Source organism: Mizuhopecten yessoensis, unplaced genomic scaffold (assembly GCF_002113885.1).
Source record: "Mizuhopecten yessoensis strain PY_sf001 unplaced genomic scaffold, ASM211388v2 scaffold2065, whole genome shotgun sequence".
Classification (NCBI taxonomy): Eukaryota; Metazoa; Mollusca; class Bivalvia; order Pectinida; family Pectinidae; genus Mizuhopecten; species Mizuhopecten yessoensis.
The window spans coordinates 295233-314004 of record NW_018404360.1 but is presented as its reverse complement, the minus strand read 5'-3'; the positions used below and the strand labels follow the sequence as shown (position 1 = coordinate 314004).

The 18772-nt window shown below is 35.4% G+C and overlaps 2 protein-coding genes across 3 annotated transcripts in view; both read right to left on the bottom strand.

Annotated features, from left to right (window-relative positions):
- Positions 1-18772, bottom strand: part of LOC110444856 (probable phospholipid-transporting ATPase IF) — a 114165-nt gene extending 95393 nt beyond the window's left edge. For both annotated transcript variants that reach the window (XM_021489219.1, XM_021489212.1), the window contains exons 1-2: positions 18278-18772; positions 1967-2173 (exon numbers count right to left, since the gene is read on the bottom strand). In XM_021489219.1, the coding sequence (XP_021344894.1) occupies positions 1967-2002 (36 nt within the window). In that variant the 5' untranslated portion in view covers positions 2003-2173; positions 18278-18772. The remainder of the gene's footprint in view (positions 1-1966; positions 2174-18277) is intronic.
- Positions 5691-8413, bottom strand: LOC110444873. Its single transcript, XM_021489230.1, has one exon. The coding sequence runs from the start codon at positions 8310-8312 to the stop codon at positions 6189-6191; it is 2124 nt and encodes a 707-aa protein (XP_021344905.1). The 5' UTR covers positions 8313-8413; the 3' UTR covers positions 5691-6188.

Here is an 18772-nt window from a genome sequence, read left to right as displayed (position 1 = left end):
GGGGGGGGGGGGGGGGGGGGGGGGGAGAGTCCAGTCTGTGAGTCAAATTTAGCAAGATTTATGGATATTTAACTTAGTGGTATAGGGTTCAAGTTTTAGTAGGATTTCAGCAGCATCAACAATTTTAATGTATCAACATTTTTAATGTAGCAGGATTTTCCCAAGGGACATTAGTAAGATAGTTCAGCTTGGGAGTTGAAGGAGGAGAAGAGAGTTGGGTTGGGGAGTTGAGTTATAAGGAGTCTTGATGAAGGAGGTTGAGTTAGGGAGACAGAGTTGAGAGGTCTAGAGATAAAGAGGAGAGTTAGAAAGTAAGAGTAAAAGTGAGAATTAGGAAGTTAGTAATATTATTTTTAGTTTAAGCTGTAATTTGTTGATCTGTGTAGTTTGACAGTTTATAGTTGGAGATAAGTTTGGAGTGGAGAGATTGAGTTCACAATGGTGAACACTTGTGTTTTATGAAGGATTAAAATGCAAATATCGCGTAAATACATATGTACTTATTTTGCTGTTCAATTAATTTGAACTGGAGGCAGCCATAGCACTTCAGTAATACACAAGAGAATGTGACACTGGTGGCCATCAGTGGAGTTTGGATTACTTAAACCTAGTGTCCACTTTAATGTGTTGTTTGGGTCTGCTCAACACAAAAACTAGGAAAGCAGGGATATTTTTTTTGAGTGTGTTTATTCTACATGAATAAAAAAATATATATTTGGTGCCATTCCTACTTTATTAAAACAATAGAATATTTCTAACATTCACAGATGAAATCAGGAGATTTTCTTCACAAGAAAAATAAAATAAAAAAGCAAAATAAAATGTTTTTCCTACCTACCTACCTACTCATTTTTTTTCGGAGCCAAAACATGAAACACATGTACATTATCTTTATTTGGCATAAAGTAACTTCCTTCTCTGTGTATTTTCGGCAATAACAATGGCAACAGTGAAAATTATTTCCTGTTTGAGGCCACATTCAATTATTTTTTCTGTCATAACTCTGATTTGGAATGGAGCATAGTTAAACAACTCTCAAATTTATAATTTTGACTGATACTTAATTTTTATTGATACTTGTACACATTATATTGTATTGTTTATTAGGTTTTAGCCTTGCGGCTCATAGGCATATTATTACAACATTGATAAAGACGTGCCAAAAAGGGACATATTTAAAATAAGGTAGCTAACCATTTCAGTATAACTTGATCATGACCGTACACGCGTATTGTAACACATAAACACATAACATGTTACCAGTGAGTATCTTCAAAATTAAAACAGCAAAATAACTGTTGTAATAATAGTTATGATCAAATTTAAAGTGCACTAAGTATTGCATTTTAAATTACATAGATCTACATAAACTTTATCTGCCAATGAAAAATTATCAATAAAAAAAAGATATGAACAAGAAAACAGTTACATTTATATAATTTGAACATTTTTTTATTTGAATATATTTCTTGGGGGTTTTCTTCACAATTCCATTTTTTTTTTTAGTTACTTTTAGTTCCAAAATATGACATTATTTCAAATACTCACAACAAATGGAATGTTTTTAGTGATACATATATCACAGTGTACATATTTTTTTCCCCAATTTAAAATTTACCACTTTCCTAGTATTCTCAAATAGAACCTTTTTGTCATTTTCCCAAAATCTTTGAATGAAAAACGTTGTTGTAAAATTACAACAGACAACAAGTTACATAGTACCACGGAATTAGATTAGCTAAGTCCGTCATAGTACAGATATTAAATTTGAACCTCTCTGTTTACCATCACGTACATTATATGTTGAACTAGTAAACTGACAGTATCCAAAACTGTAATCAATAGTTACCTCTGTACGGTGTTCACTATGAAGCTACATGTGCATGTCACGAGTAGTGAGTAAACAACACACATGCAGAATGATAATAAACAAACAGATAAGATTCTTAAAATAAGCTAGTTTTACCAGTTTCTGTCCCAGTCTCACAAAACAGTCAGTCATTCTCCGGTTCCAATTTGAAATCTGCTTTCATGTTGTAATCACATCTGTCCCAGAATAATGACGTTGTACGTCCTGTTTCTATCTCCTCTGTCAGTTTCCGTGTGGGAATGTTGTCGGTTCACCTGTCTCGCCGGTGTATTTAGGACGCTTGTAATCCACGTCAAAGACAATCTAAAACAGGATGCGGATTATGATTCGGATTGCATGCAATCAAAGGGAGGTTATAAACTTATACATATTTATTTTTTACCGAAAGTCGATCTAAACAGAGACGTATATATGTGTTATATACGTCTCTGATCTAAACCCATAAAACGTGTACAATTACTCTGAACACCTTAGTTTTGGTCAAAGTATAGCTGTAACAAGTTTGATCAGGTCCCTGTGATATAACGTACACATGTATCGGATTGCGTTTTGTTCATGAAGGGAACAAGGAAGTTTTTAAATTCTTCCTTCCAAAAAATATTGGACAAATAATCGATTTCATCAGTTAAGGATATATCAGCTAACTTGTATTTCTTATATTGCGGTAGATACGTATACTAGGCCAATATTACCTGAGGTTTCTTCGGCTAACACACCAATTCATGTTCTGCCCATAATTTCGACACTCATATTGATGCTGAGCATTTACATTCCAGGAAAACACTATTACTGAAGTATAATAATAATAATATGTATTCAGCTAAAAGGCAAATAGTGCACGTATATCACGGTTTGCAGATTGCAGATTGGACATAAAATGCATATATTATCACAGATGCTATATATGTATATATGTTATTTATGCCATAAAACTCGTTATCAGTCAGGTGTTAAAACTGGATTGGATTAGATTAATTTAGGGCTTTACCTGGGATGACCCATAAAGCCATATTGTGGCTTAATTCCAATAGGGTCCCTTAGATCTGAATAAATCAATTCCATTCATAAAATAGTTACATCATTTTATGGTATACATTGATAATTTGATAAGACTCTAAGACACCTCTTATATAAAAAATAAAAAAAAAATAGATATGAAATGTTACATGTGCCATAGGCTATAATCAATAAAATAATGCTTTCTTTTTTTTTAATTTATTTTTTTTATTTTCAAAGATTTTCAGAACATGTACATTATACAGAACATCACATCAACACATATCCACACATTCACACATATCTACTATTGAAATTATCAGCAACCTCATCCTCCTCATCATCCTCATCATCTGATGCTGATTTTATACAATCACCAAGACACATTCAATTTTCACACACTTTCACACATAGAATAGACAAAACAAAGAGAGAGAGAGAGAGAGAGAGAGAGAGAGAGATCAGACTGCCAAATCTGAGAAGATACTAAATAAAATAAATAACTGCTGTGAGTATTTGTCAATATTTTGGTTTTTTTAAGTAGAATAACAACTAATAACTTAATATAAATAGTCATAATATTCAGGGTTAGTTGAGGTCAAGCTCTACTAATTTTAACCATTTTTCCCATTCAGAATAAAATAATGCTGGTAATTGAATGATATAGAATATGAAGTGATTAACAATATATTGGAATTTTTAACAATCAAAGATATATAGTATTAACTTCAAATGTTACTTGTCAAAGGGCTGGTGGTTGGGCCAATCCCTACCGACCAAACTCTCAGACATTAACGTACAATAATATAATTGATTGACATGTACTGGTATATAACGTATACTAATACAAATCTAATACCAACGATACATTTAAACCAATTGAATTTAATAAAAAAAAATGTTTGCTTTTTGCAAAAGAGGGGTGTTGGTGGTTGGGCCAGTCCCTACCGACCAAACTCTCTTACTGCCTACAGTCATAGTAAAGGTCCTGAGTTCGACCTCTACAGTAATAGTAAAGGTCCTGAGTTCGACCTCTACAGTCATAGTAAAGGTCCAGAGTTCGACCTCTACAGTAAGAGTAAAGGTCCTGAGTTCGCCCTCTACAGTCATAGTAAAGGCCCCTAGTTCGACCTCTACAGTAAGAGTAAAGGTCCTGAGTTCGACCGCTACAGTAATAGTAAAGGTCCTGAGTTCGCCCTCTACAGTCATAGTAAAGGCCCCTAGTTCGACCTCTACAGTAAGAGTAAAGGTCCTGAGTTCGGCCTCTACAGTCATAGTAAAGGTCCTGAGTTCGACCTCTACAGTCATAGCAAAGGTCCTGAGTTCGACCTCTACAGTTTTACTGTTTATCAAACAAATTGAACTCTAATATATAGTTGCATCACGGACTTAGATTGTCTAATTCTGTGGTTGCATTTAATTGTCCTCTGCATGTACACCCACCCAGAGACGTCTCTGACCCACCATATATATATATATATATATATATAGCACACACACACACACAGAGACACACACACACACACACCACACAGGGACCTGATACTTTTTTTCCAGCTAAAATTGGACCTAAACCTAAGAGCCGATTAAATTCACACGTTTTATGGGTTTATATCAACTTTCGAATGATCTTAGTGTGTGTGTGTGTGTGTGTGTGCGTGTGTGGAGGGGGGGGGGGGGTGTTGATATAAACCACTGAAACGTGTAAAATTACTTGGAACACATTAGTTTAGGTCCAAATAATATATAGTTGTAACACATTCACAGGTCCCTGTGCATATTACACACACATACCTTATAATCACCCAACAGCTGATCTGATAATGGTGGCTCGCTAAGATCTATGTGTGATCACCGCCGGACATCCTTGTTGGTACATGTATCTGTGACAGCGATATGTATTATCTAATTAGCACACATACTTAAAGAGTTTAAAAGAGAAGGAGAAAAGGACCCAGCATGGGTTCATTGAATGACTCCATGTTTAGTGGGAATGGATTCTGATCGTGATATGATCATATCCACACTTTAATGATTAAAGAGTAGCTGAAGGGCAAACGTAACTAAAAGGTTAAATAATGCATTCCTTATGCTTGAACGATCATGTGCCATAAAACTGCATTAAAATCGGTCAATCGATGCTGAAATTAGCTTGTTTTATTTAGAAACCAAGCATTTATTTACATTAACTTATTCACCCCTGAAATTTTACAATGAACTTTTCCATCATTTGAACTAGAATAGTTCAAATGTGTCTTAAGGGGTGAAGTAGTTAACCTGTCTATCAATCTACAGTAAAACCTTTCCAATCCACATGAGTATTCCGATCCTTTCTAAGCCAACATAATGCTGTCATTCTATTTCTTATTAGATAACCAAATGGCACTCCGATACCATCTCCAGGATTGGTCAGATTAGACGGGGTAGACGAGAAATATAAATTGCATGACGTCTTCAGTTTTTTCCCCACACTGAGGTGTTCAGAGTAATATTTACAGGTTTTAGCGGTTAATATCAACTTTCGGTAAAACTTGAATGCCACCCCAATAATGGTTGGGGATGGCAATTTTATCGAAAATTGATATAAATCCCTAAAAACCTGTAATTGTACTCTGTGTCTGTATTCTTAGATGGCAGTAGACCGTTCCTCTTGTCATGCGCAGTTCTTGTCCTGTGGCTTCGAGACACCTTGATGTACCAATGTCTACAAGTCCCTATTATAATATTGAACATCATTTGATGAGTTAGGCCTTCTATTATATTTTTAGAATGATGCATAATAATAAGTACAACACGATTATAAACATATTAAGATGTAGTTTATTTCGTAACAGAAGTATATGTATTTTTATATGAATATACAGGCTAATGTTAATTAAAAAATTAAAGCAGATAACTTTTAATATTGAACAAAATTAACTGTAAGGAAGGTAACTCAAAACAACATATTAGGTAGCGTGGATGGATGGTAAGGGAGACAACCTTAACATGCTAAACACACTGAAGCATTGGCAAGTCAAAATCAGTTATAACTGACACTAATACTCTTAAACATTATAAGGATACAGAATATCTAGTTTATTATCACAGTGATGAATGTCTGCACTAAAATCACAATAAGACTTATCAAACAGAAATTACAACATTACAATTATTTTCATAATATCTAAGTTTTACTATATACACCGATAAACAATACAAATCGCTCACTCAGTCATAGCTTGGACTAATCGGTCTTGAAACGTTGTAACACGTTTATTACGTGCATTGTTTGTGTATAAAGTAAAACCTTGATCTTAGTGATGCTATATTCCATGTTTCATTAGTACGTTAAGCATTTTACACGTCCATCTTGAAATCCAACCCACATATTGTTGTCGAGTACAGCTAGGGTCCAGGGGCTTCCCTGCTCCCTAACAAGGATCCTTAGAGGCCTGCACGTGACGGGGTCAAGGACCTGAACTGTTCCAGTGTAGCCCTCAATGATTACAAGGTTGTCAGTGACGTCAAACTTCACGTCCATGACGTTGAATCTCTCTGTCATGGTGTCGTCTAGTCGATCACCAAGAACGACGTTTTCATGACCAATGCAACGTAGCAACAAGGTAAAGTGGATATCAAATAACATGAGGTGTGACGTCATATCACTTGTTTGGTTGATTACGGCAACAAGTTTCCCGTTGTTGCTTATAGAGACTTTGTATGGTAACACAAACAGATTTTCTCCGTGTTTAGAGTATTTGGCTTCAGCTGTCATCTTCCAGTTGGAATTACATTTCATCAAGACACGATGGCTATCTCGGGATTTATCGTAACTCCATTTGTCAATTAGCGTCATCAGTATGTCTCCTGTGGGGGACACACATATACCAACAGGGATCAACGGAGCCGTGTGAAAAAGTTCAAACACGTGACCACTCGGATGATGTACTTGTTTGATGCACTTTGTGTGCGGGCTACATACAAGTAATGACCGATCTGCTAGTGCCGTCATTCCCAACAAATGCTTTGATCCGGACACATCGACCGTTCTCCTTATAACCCCGGAGTTACTAATCTGTTTGATTTCGTTAGCATTGTTATGTATTATCCAAGAATGACCACAATCTGAAGGACAAATTGCAGTGGGAGTTGATGTGGCATGCTGAAAGGTCGACAGAATCACACCAGCTTCATCTTGTGACGCGACCTTTGAACTTGTCCTTCTCACTGGAGTATTCCTCTGTGGTGTAAATACTAGCCCGCCATTTGCATCATGGGATATGGTCTTTGAACTTGTGCTCCTCTGAGCTGTTGTAGAATATTCTGACATCATTGAAGAGGTTCGTCTGGGCAGACTTTCATCGTCAAAGGAACACATTCGTGAAGCTGTCTTGCCTGGGGAGGGGTTTTCGATCGGGCTGAAACCTACTGAAAGCTTTTTTTGAGCTCTGTCTGGATTCAAGGCATCTGATAAAACCTTAGCTTCTCCAAGAGAATATCCTTTAATTCTTCGTTTGGAGGAGGCATATCTCTTTCTAATATTGGAGGGATCTGATATCTCGAGTGTTGGTGATGGTGCCGGACATGAGCTGGTTTCTGTATCGCCATGAGCTAACAAAGGGAATGCTGCCTTTTCAGTGATTTCTGGCCAGGAGTGAGAAACAGATTCACCAAGACTCGCCGAGCCTTCAGTTCGTTGTTTATGTTCTGCTGACACGGTGTTGTTTTCAAACTGCACATCATCAATATTTTTGGTAGATTCTAAACGACATTTCGACCCATTGACCTTTGAACTTTGTTGGTTCTCTCTGTGTTCCAGTGATTCTGACAAGAATGACTTCCTGATGTCTTCATGATCTTCCTCCCCAAACATCTGCTGGATGTACACACGATCTATAGCCTCTTGTTTCAGCGTTATCCGATCATTAGAGGGAACTTTGAAACACGGTAAAGATGGTGCTGCCAGATGTTTACCAGTTTCAATGATAAATTTGTGGTTAGAGGAATTCTCCAAGTGTGCCAATTCATTTTGAAATTTAAGAATGCTCTTAACCTTTTCTTCAACTTGCCTTTCAAACTCGTCAAATACTTTTGAAATACTGTCTGTACTGGCCTCATGTTGGTCTAATAATTTATCTGCAATCTCGTCAACAGCCTGCTTAAGGTGATCTCGCCTCCTTTCAATGTTTCGTCTTGTTTCCCCTGATTTTATCCTTTCTTTTTCTCTAAGAGTTGCACATGTTTTCAAGTCCAATTTTACTTCCTTGAAACGTAGAACATTATCTGCCTTCTCTCTCCTTAATCGCTCCAGTACACCATGTGCTGTTGACTCGAAAGGTTCAGTGGTATGGCCCTTGTGTTCGTTCTCGATACATTGGCGACACACAAATGTATAATCACTGCACGTGGAACATACCATAGTATAGGCCAAATCTGAATGTACAGCACAGGTCTCCATCTTCATCAAAACGTACCTGGAGGCGAGATCACGATCTGTGTGTGTCAGCCATTTTGTGTTAATCCTCTTCCGTGTTATTATTTTTTAAAGTTCACTAGTCGTAGCGACAGGATTACCTGTTGGGAATACATACGGCTATAAATAGAAGTGAGACCTAACCGTAGGTGGGATTGTTAAGGCGGACTGTATTGGCGATAATGGAATGCTTAGTTTGTCATGGTCGAGTAAACACTCATACTGTTAGACGGGCTGTACCTGGGTCCCGTTGTCTGATGTGTATCAGATTTTAGTCAGGAAGGTTGTTTGAATTTTATTCAATATTAACCAATTAGTAATGTAATCGAACACGAGTACGGAGTATAGTACACTCCTTATCTTCTCGTCCATTTGTTCAATCACTCAAAGATAACTACATAACATTTGGATTCGAATTTGTTTGTTAAAAGATTTGTCATTTTAACTACAACTTAACGAATTATTTTAGTTCGGTCCCGCTGTTCAAAGCATGACTAGCTTAACGTCAGATTAAAATAAATCAATTCATTTGTATTATTGTCGGTAAAAATATAGATAAAATAAACAAAAATAATTAAATAAATAGATAAATAAAAACTGGTATTAGCAACTGTGTGAACAGGGATTTTATGTCATTAAATGAAGACAAAATAACTAAATAGTTTGTATTTAAAGACGTTCCTAAAGGAAAATCCCATTTTGTCAACCAATCGTCTCGTTTAACTAATAAGGTTCAAAACCTGACTACTGTACATTGTAATGTATCTGAGGAAACAAATAAACTTGTTAAACTTGAATAGTATAAATTCTACTGGTTGTTATGAGACATTGACTTTTCCAAAAGTGTAACCATGCATTCAATGGAAATTGCATTATTTTCGTTTAATTATTAGTTATTATGTCCTCGCTGAAGAGGTATTTTGAAGAGGTAATCGTCCACTATTTATATATATTGCAGAGAGTAAAATTAGAAAATTTGTGGAATACTATTTTTACTGATGTTGTAAATATGTATGAACGATTAAAAAAAAATAAAAAAATAAGAATTTGCAAAATGCATAAAAACCATGTAAAAGGATTTCTTTTTCGATTTGATATATTCTTAAACTGATTTTAAGTATTCAAATTCCCTAATATATGTAATTATATATTTTCGCATTTTTTTTTTATTGTTGCGATAAAATGTTGAATTACGATCATACAAGACCAATTTATTTACAACAAATTGTAAGTGTAAAGATGAGCTCCAATAGTATGTATAAAAAGCACTACGTATAACGTTTTTCAATTCACCGACAATCGGTCCCTTTGTCTTGACGAACCGATTAGTCGGCACGAAAATAGTAAAATTAGCCTCAACCCTAAAATACATAAGGCATTTGGTCCAAACTACACAATGTATACACATTGGGTCAGGTGATCAACTGCTGTATCTAAGGGGAACGGCTTTTGGCACGTACACAAACATAGTAGCATCACGATTTATCGTTCGGAGTTTGGATACGATAAATGCGGAATGGTTGTAACTATGCATTTACCGCTGTAATTATAAGTCCACAGCTAAAATTGAGCACAAAGTACTGAACATCATAAATAAACATTAAACATGTATATCAGATATCATCTTTGGAGTTAAAAATCTGTCAGCGTATGGTTATCTCATCTATATACTACAAAAGGTGAGTTTCAAAAACTGACCGGCGTTGTTTTTCTTGGAAGATATCTACATTTGTGTTGATAAAAGAGTGCAAGCGTTACCATTCCTGGTCATTTTACCTTAATTAATGTAATCAGATATTCAGACTTGATACTAGTACGTAGTTTTTCTTAGTACAACAATTCGGGGCGTCATACAGAAACTCGAGAATAAACACATAGGAATGTATTTTAAATATTTTACATGGTAAACAAACATAACATATGTGCACACTTACATGCACATAATTACACCTACCTATGCTAGTTAAGAGTATCTCCCATTTATTATATGGATGTGCTCATGTGCAAAACGTCATATATGTTTGTTGTAACTCAGTTATTGATGTTATTCCAGATTACAGAAATCAAACATCAGAGGAAGATATAACGCTTAGTTTCCACGGAAATAATTAGGAATCGATTTCGCTGATTAGTTAATATTACTGAGAGGGGGTTAAGGTGGAAAACCTATTTTCTAGAAATTGATTTATGCCACAATATGTCACTTTACATACTCCAGAAACAATATGACTTGGATATATTCATTGAGTAATACATTGACCATACGAAATATCGTTATGTCATACAAAAGTTGCATATACTTCCCTGAAAATTATATTATCTTAATAGTGTATTACAGCCATTATGTATAAATCATGTTTCCTTTTTCATGAGAAAGTTACATTGTATCATCATTTTATTTACTAGTAAGTAGTATTTATATACTAGTATATTGCAATAGTTGTCTAACAATTAAAAACAGCTTCAAAACATACAGTAACCGTTTGTTTCAGAATTGTAAAACACATTTCATCAAAATTATCAAACGAACATCCATATCTTCATTAGAGTACGACAAACAAGTGTACCCTGAGCCAGTTAACGAAGCCAATATCAGGTATGTCCACCGTTATAAGTGATGCATACGTTTCGCCGACGCCAGATGGATCCGACAAAATTGTTGCAAAATGCATGGAGAATGCCGTTCCAGATGCGAAGTAACGTACGGGAAAACGTTTCAGGCTGATTTTGTAGTTTAAGTAGCCGACGTTGCATCTTGTCCCATATATGGTCGGTAAGCTAAAAGTCAGGTGATACTGCAGGCCATGGCAATACATTCACATTCTGCCGAGTCAGGAAAACAGTCACAATGCGTGCAACGTCTAACGTTGTAATTTTGCAGCGTAACGTAATGTTGTTACTCAAACTGGATGACGTGATATTGCAGTATTGCAGTATTGTGAACTGTTAAAGCTGCATTTTGGAAGCGGTTCCGCAAGTGTAAAACCCGGATGTAGTGTCCTGACATAATGCCGTCAAACGAGGTCGCCTTGACCAAGGGCGATCCCTGGTGTTAACAGACTGTTGAAAACGTCTTCATTAAGGCATGGATTGTGTTCAGCAATAACGCTTTGATCAACACAAGCCTGCATTATTCCAACCGTCTGGATGCAAACATTTTCATTCAGTCTAGGCATAGCTCACCAAACACTTTCACCAGGGATTTTTTGTTTTTTTCGTTTGTCGTAAATGTAAATATTTATATACAGCAGTAGATTGTCAAACTTTCTTTTGCGAAATTCGGCTCGTGCATAAAGAAAAAAGAACGCACATGCACAAAACGCATTCATTTTTGAATGTTGTTAAGAAATGAACACATGCTATTTGTGTAAATTTCATGTTGAAGAAATAATATAACTATGTATATTTTATATTTATGTACGCACAGTTTTTTTGTCCGTTAGTATATACGTTGCAACATGACCTGAATTGTTTTCAATTCGTTTTGGACGATTTAAACTGAAACAATAATAAAATGGAATTGATTTCATCCAAATCAATTGCTTTACTTACGAAATAAACTTCAATTTACCACTTAAACCTCTTGTTAAGGTTTCATATGTTGTCTCGAAAATTATTACAAAAATACCCTCATTTTCTAGTTGTATTGTTTATTGAGATATATTGTGATATTCCTTACATATTGTAATATATTGCAACATATTTTCCCACTATCAACCCTTTCTATTAAAAGGCAATACATAAATAGCATTAAAAGATGACTCAACGTGTTACCTGTCGACTTATTAATCGCTGTTATATTTACGCATGGTGTATCAGATTAATCTAGTGTCCTGTAACCTTAGTTTACGTCAGCTTAGAAATATGTTAGGTATTTTAAAGGTTGTCGTAGGTTTTTCCTACTTTCGGTTTATGTCATTGATACATATTCTTCCTGGTGTATGTTTCAGTAACGCATGGTGTGAGTACATAACTGTCTGTTTCTTTAAGGACCCCTGTCCCACTGCTATACACAGTAACCTTGCTTTAATTTACTCCCGTTGTAATATAACTGTAGGGCCAGGGCACTTCCGTTGGCCAGGTAGCTCAATTGGTTGGAGCGTTTGTGTAACAATCTGAAGTCCAGGGTTCGAATCCCGATTTAGCCCCGCTGAATTTCTTCCTATCAGATGACTGTTATTGATTGTATTTTGCGTTTTTCATATTTACAAGGTATTGTTTTCTTTTCAGAAACAGATTCTAACACTCAGCACTTTTTTGTGTTTTGTTTTACTAATATAAATATAAAATATGATAAAAAACAACAAGACGTAAATCTGCACCTACATATTTGCCCATGTTAACAAAAGTTTTGTTTTGCACTAATATAAGCTTGTTCTGTCCGTAATAGGCCGTCAATTAATCATAATCACTATATAACAGTACCTTTGGGATATATGTGAATGTATTGGGAAAATTACCTTTGTAATTAGCCGGACTCATATTCATATTTATTGAACCAAACTTTCTGGAAAACACCAGGCTACTGCCACGATGAAAAAAAAGAACACTGGCTTTTCTACCTTCAAATTGTTATGGGTCACACAATGTATGGCACTTACTCCAAAACGTACATATGTTCATACACATTTACACATATAATTCTTAGCAACAAAAAGAAAAGATATTCACATATATATATTGCAGAAATAGAATCATGGAATTCCTCAGTTATTTTACATGTTTCATTTCTCCTGTGAATGATATTTCAGTTTATTGGATTTAGGTATTCACACTGAGAAACTACTGTAAAATCATATATATTCGTGGGGTTAAAATTTCGACCATTTCGTGGGGATATGAATTCGTGGATAAAGAACGGCACAAATTACCTTCATGTATGAACTTTTCACTTTTCATTATTTCGTGGACATTTGAATTCGTGGATAAAGAGAACCCACGAAATAAACGAAAATTAACCCCACGAAAATTATTGAATTTCCTAAAGTATACAATTTTCAGGGATGTTCGTACGAATAGCGGTAAATCCGCTACTAATATAACTATGTGAATGACATCTTTAAAAAACACACTTATGCAGACCTTTAGTTTATCAATAATCTACAATAATTAGAACAGGCAGACTACGTAAGATGTTCATGATAATTTAACCATTTTGAATCCATGGATACTTAAATCGAAGCTGTATCTGAAATGAATTGATTGCTTCAGATTTTTTTTTTTTTTAAATTCGGTGCATGTTCCCGTCAGAAAACATAAGTACCCTCGTTATAATAGCTACCATTATCAGCCATACGTAATTTTGCGTTATTAAGTAAATTGGTAATATATCGAGTTAAATCAATAGTAAACATAACAGGCGACATTCATTATTTTTAATGAATTATGAAAAGTCAAATTTTATAATTGTGCAGAACTGCATCTTTTTAAACAATTATCAACTACAACATCTATTTACAGACCTGACATTTTGGAAGTGAAACATTTGTTTATAAAAATGACATTTTGAAAGGGAAAACAATTGGATAGAAAACCTCATTGTTAATGTGTAAGAAACAAGATTTACACTGTGACCGTTGATAAATTATAAATATCTGCTTTTAAATATTTGATAAATAAGTTATAAATGGTGCGTTTTGATGACAATTACAATGTTTTTCAACAAAAACTAAATTGAATGATTATATTTGCCTCATTTTCTGTGAAGGTTTGTCGTAAGGTATTCATATTCCTGATATCTGATATACATGTATAAAGACGTTTTTACTTTTGTCCAATGAATTCCACCAATGATCTTTGCGCGGAGGCATCGTGTTCACACGAAACCGTCCTTTCTCGGGTAAACATTTAACTCATTGAATAGTCTAGTGTAATTAGGACGAGGAGTCGATGTACTTCCTCCATATTCCATTTTAAAACCGCTGCCTTTTGTCTGTGCGGAATAAACATTTGGCGGTAAACGCGATTCTGGCGCCTCAGTAGGGGCATTGGAATGACGAATCAATGAAGATCTCCCTCCCACGTATCTTTTCCGTATTGATTTGTCTTCCCTTCTCTGACTGTGAGATTGCTGTGTACGAGATATGGTATCGCGTTTGCTATTGTGAGGATTGTGATGTCGTGTTCCAGTAAGGGATCTGTTGGGGGGACCATATCCTGGCGCTAGTGTCAAGAGTTCCAAAATCCAGTGAAACATTTGGATGATCTATCTGAGACTGTCTCCTCGAAACCCATACATTTCCATCCGATTCCGCTTCTTGACTATCAATAATACCACCAAGTTGCTCTGATTCATTAGGGAACAGATCCGTCGTTAATATGCTGTCGGTTTCACCGTCTTCTATCCCGTCAAAACAATGCAATATGTACGAACCCCTTATAACTTCTTCTAGTTCCTCTCCAAATAGTTCTCTAAGGAGTCCGCGATCAAAGGTCATTGTACGCGTCAATATGTGTCTGGTGACAGCGGGAATCGGACAAAGAGATTTGGAAATGTTAGGAAAATACATTTGTTTACCAAATTTAATCACGTGTTGATAGTCTGTTGAAGTTTCCAGCATCGCCAATTTACTTTGAAATTCAAGAAAGTTTCTCACCTTGTCTTCTGCCTGTTGTTTCCCATATAGCATCCATATATGCGTTCATAATTCTTTTGTCGGACGATTCCTGTTTTTCTAGCAGTATTTCAGCGGCTTCATCAATGGCCAGTTTCAACAGTTCACGTCTGTTGATGTACTGCCTTGTATTTTCCGAAATCTTTCTTCATTTTCTTGAATAGTAGCATAATTCTTCAAGTCGACATGTATCTCTTTCAGATTTGTTGTTATGTTCGCTTTCTCTGTCCTTAATCTATCCAAGACAGTTTTTGCCGCAGTTTCAAATGTTTCTAGGTCGTGTCCTTTGTGTTTCTTAGCGAGGCACTCACAACATACCAACTGGTATCTTTTATCACAGGAGTAACACACCATAACATAACTTATTGATCACACTGAAGTTGAAATGTTTGTATAGAAATTAAATATTTCCTTGTTTCTATTGAAATAGTTATGTATGTAATGACAGGGTAGGTTAACAACAAGAGCATTTAATATGTAGTCGTGTAAAGGCATGATTTGAAATAGAGGCGTACACCACTCGTGATATATCCTGTCAAAACCGTTTATAGTGTTGTTGTAAATAAAATAACGGGAAATCCATATCAGGTTCCATCGTAGTCTTATGTGGTTTTATTTTCAAGAGAACCGTTGTCGTTTTGTATAAACAGCGATCTAAAGAGCGTTCCATTTGACAGTCGTAACAAACAACTGCGGGACATTTGTTGTTCATGGCGACCTAAATATAGATGAATAGTTAACTTTATATGTGAATGAATATACAGGCTAGTTTTTACATTTAAATACATAGTCATGGTACTGAAAAGCCTTGGCTTTTGTAATTAGAAAGACGAGAAAAAAACCTGACGGAATGTTCACCAATTTAAGAGGCGTTAACCAGCTCTTTTGATGATCAATCAATGTAAACAAAAAACACTGATTTCCATAGCCTGCGTAATAAAGCAGCTTTTATATATAGCCAAATCCTCCTGACAATACCACCTCTTTATAATTGAAATGGACAACACCTGTCAATAACTAATATATTTATCTATCACTATAAATGTAACAACTTCCTATGGATACCTCCTGTCCAACCGGTCATTACAATTGTGAGTAGGTATAACGTGTTTGTGTCCTAACAACTGTTTACATATACCACCTACCTGTACCTAACCTATGTCTATAACACCTCTTAATATCTAAAAACCGTCTATAGAAAACACTTGTAAACACAACTCTTTTAACATAGCACCGGCTGTTTCATAGCAAATTATTATCAATACGACATGTCTTCTATAAATTAAAGATCCCCATACAAGAGAAAAAAACGTGTGATTTTTTCTGGCATGACTATATCTTTGATAAATCATGTCTGAAAAGAAAGGAAAAACTTACGGGACTTTTATAAGAAACAATAAAGATGAAATAGATAAAATATAGTCAACAATAGCATTCTGAGTGTAAAATTATCAGTGTGGCCAGACCGAGATTCGAACATTGTTTAACTTCAGATTGTTATAATATATCTAACCGGTTGAGCCAGCTGGTCAACGGAAGTGTCTTAGCCCAAATGTGCTACAGTTATAGGAAGTGAAAGGTATGTTACTATCTATAAGAAAACACACAGTGTAGTGGAGCAGGGATCCTTAATGGACCATTCATCAAAAAATATACCAACTGCTTATAAATACTAACTACAACCGTCTATTATCACAATATGTCTTCTTTTACTGCAAGCTGTCTATACATACCACAGGTGTAAAGTAACTACATGTCCATAAATACCAAGTGTGTAACTGCATATTGTCAATAGTTACCGAATGTCTATGATTACCACACATCTATAGATTATTACCTCCAGTCTATATATACCACCCGATATAGCTAATATCTGTATATAACAACCACTTGGATTTTATTACCGCTTATACATAACTCCCATATGACATTATTGATTTATTTATTTCATTTCTATATATCGATGACAACTCTAAATATATATATATAAATATATAGAATTATTGATAAATATACTACTGTACCTACCTATAAATGCTAATAAGACCATTGCTAGTTTGTAAAACTCGTGGTGAAACATTTATATTCATAACATTTCATTATATATGTTACTATTTATAAATGAAATAGAGCAGTTTTATTTCATGGTGTCAAATTTCTCAGTTTTGTTAATGGAAATTTTTTGCAAAGTTAAATTTTCACGGAGCACTTAAAAATAAATCGATCTTACTCTCTTTCTCTCTCTCAAAATCCCAATGGATTTACGTCCGTTGTATTAAGTGTCTTTTTATCTACAAGATCACTTTTCGGTAGTTACAAAAACTGACACATCCACGAATGAATCATACTGTAACATTTAATTAACACCATTCATTACTAATAATAGCATGTTAGGCATGAATGACTGACAAAATAGAAATACTTCATTTCAATACTAGATATACATTTAAGGAAATAATCAACCTGGACATAATTACCAGTATTTGGTGTTTTATTATTAGTTATGCTTGGATTATTGACAACGGTGAACCCACCGTGCAAACAATTTGACGGCGTAAACGATATGCCGTTGTATAATTCCATTTGTTGTTTCACTCATACTATGTATAAGAGACTTTAACGTAAACATAACTACACATAATATTCCTCGGATATTTTTGATTGAAGAACCGATTTACTTTGATGTGTACATGTTTTGATAGCGAAATTGTCCGAGACATGACTTATGTTTTCCTCCGGTAATTGGATTGTCTTTGGTTCACGTTCAGATGTACGAGCGGTCGATGCTTGTGGTTCTAGTTTCTTGCCTTGAGGTACAGAGAATACAAACGTTTCTCCAAAAACATTTGGGTATGCAACTCCATATGTCTCAGGGTTACGTGATCTTGTTGTGTGGTTGTCGTTTGGTGTCATGGGGCTAGTGTGAGGGATTTCTTGTCTATGGGAAGCATTTGGATGATCTATCTGACGATTCCCCACATTTCCATCCGATTCTGCATCTTGACTATCAACACTATCATCTTCGTGTTCTGCCATCTCTTCCTCAAATAAATCCGTTGTAGATATGCTTTCCGTGTCACTCCCCTCTTTCCCTTCGAAACAATGCAATATGTACGAACCCCTTATATCTTGTTGTAATTCCTCTCCAAATAGTTCTCTAACGAGTCTGCGATCAACGGTCTTTTGACACCTCAATGTATGTCTGGTGACTGCGGGAATCGGACAAAGGGTTTTGGAAATGTTAGGAAAAAACATTTGTTTACCAACTTGAATCACCTGTTGGTAGTCTGTTGAAGTTTCCAGCATTGCCAATTTACTTTGAAATTCAAGAAAGTTTCTCACCTTGTCTTCTGCCTGTTGTTTCCCATAAAGTAATGCGTCCATAATCTTTTTGTCGGACGATTCCTGTTTTTCTAGCAGTATTTCAGCGGCTTCATCAATGGCCAGTTTCAACAGTTCACGTCTTCTGTTGATGTACTGCCTTGTGTTTTCCGAAATCTTTCTTTCATTTTCTTGAATAGTAGCATAATTCTTCAAGTCGACATGTATCTCTTTCAGATTTGTTGATATTTTTGCTTTCTCTGTCCTCAATCTGTCCAAGACAGTTTTTGCCGCAGTTTCAAATGTTTCTAGGTCGTGTCCTTTGTGTTTCCTGGCGATACACTCACAGCATACCAATGAGTAACATTTATCACACGAGTAACATACCATTACAAAAGGCTGTCCATGATGTTCAGAACATGTCGCCATCCCAAAAGTGAATAGATTCTCAACTGTCTCGTTACAACAACTGAATTATCTACGTGTTAATCTTATATCAAACTTCCGTGTTCAGAA

What these genes read in the sequence shown, in the direction of transcription:
- LOC110444873 (XM_021489230.1), bottom strand. Translation starts at nt 8,312, where the DNA reads ATGAAGATGGAGACCTGTGCTGTACATTCAGATTTGGCCTATACTATG.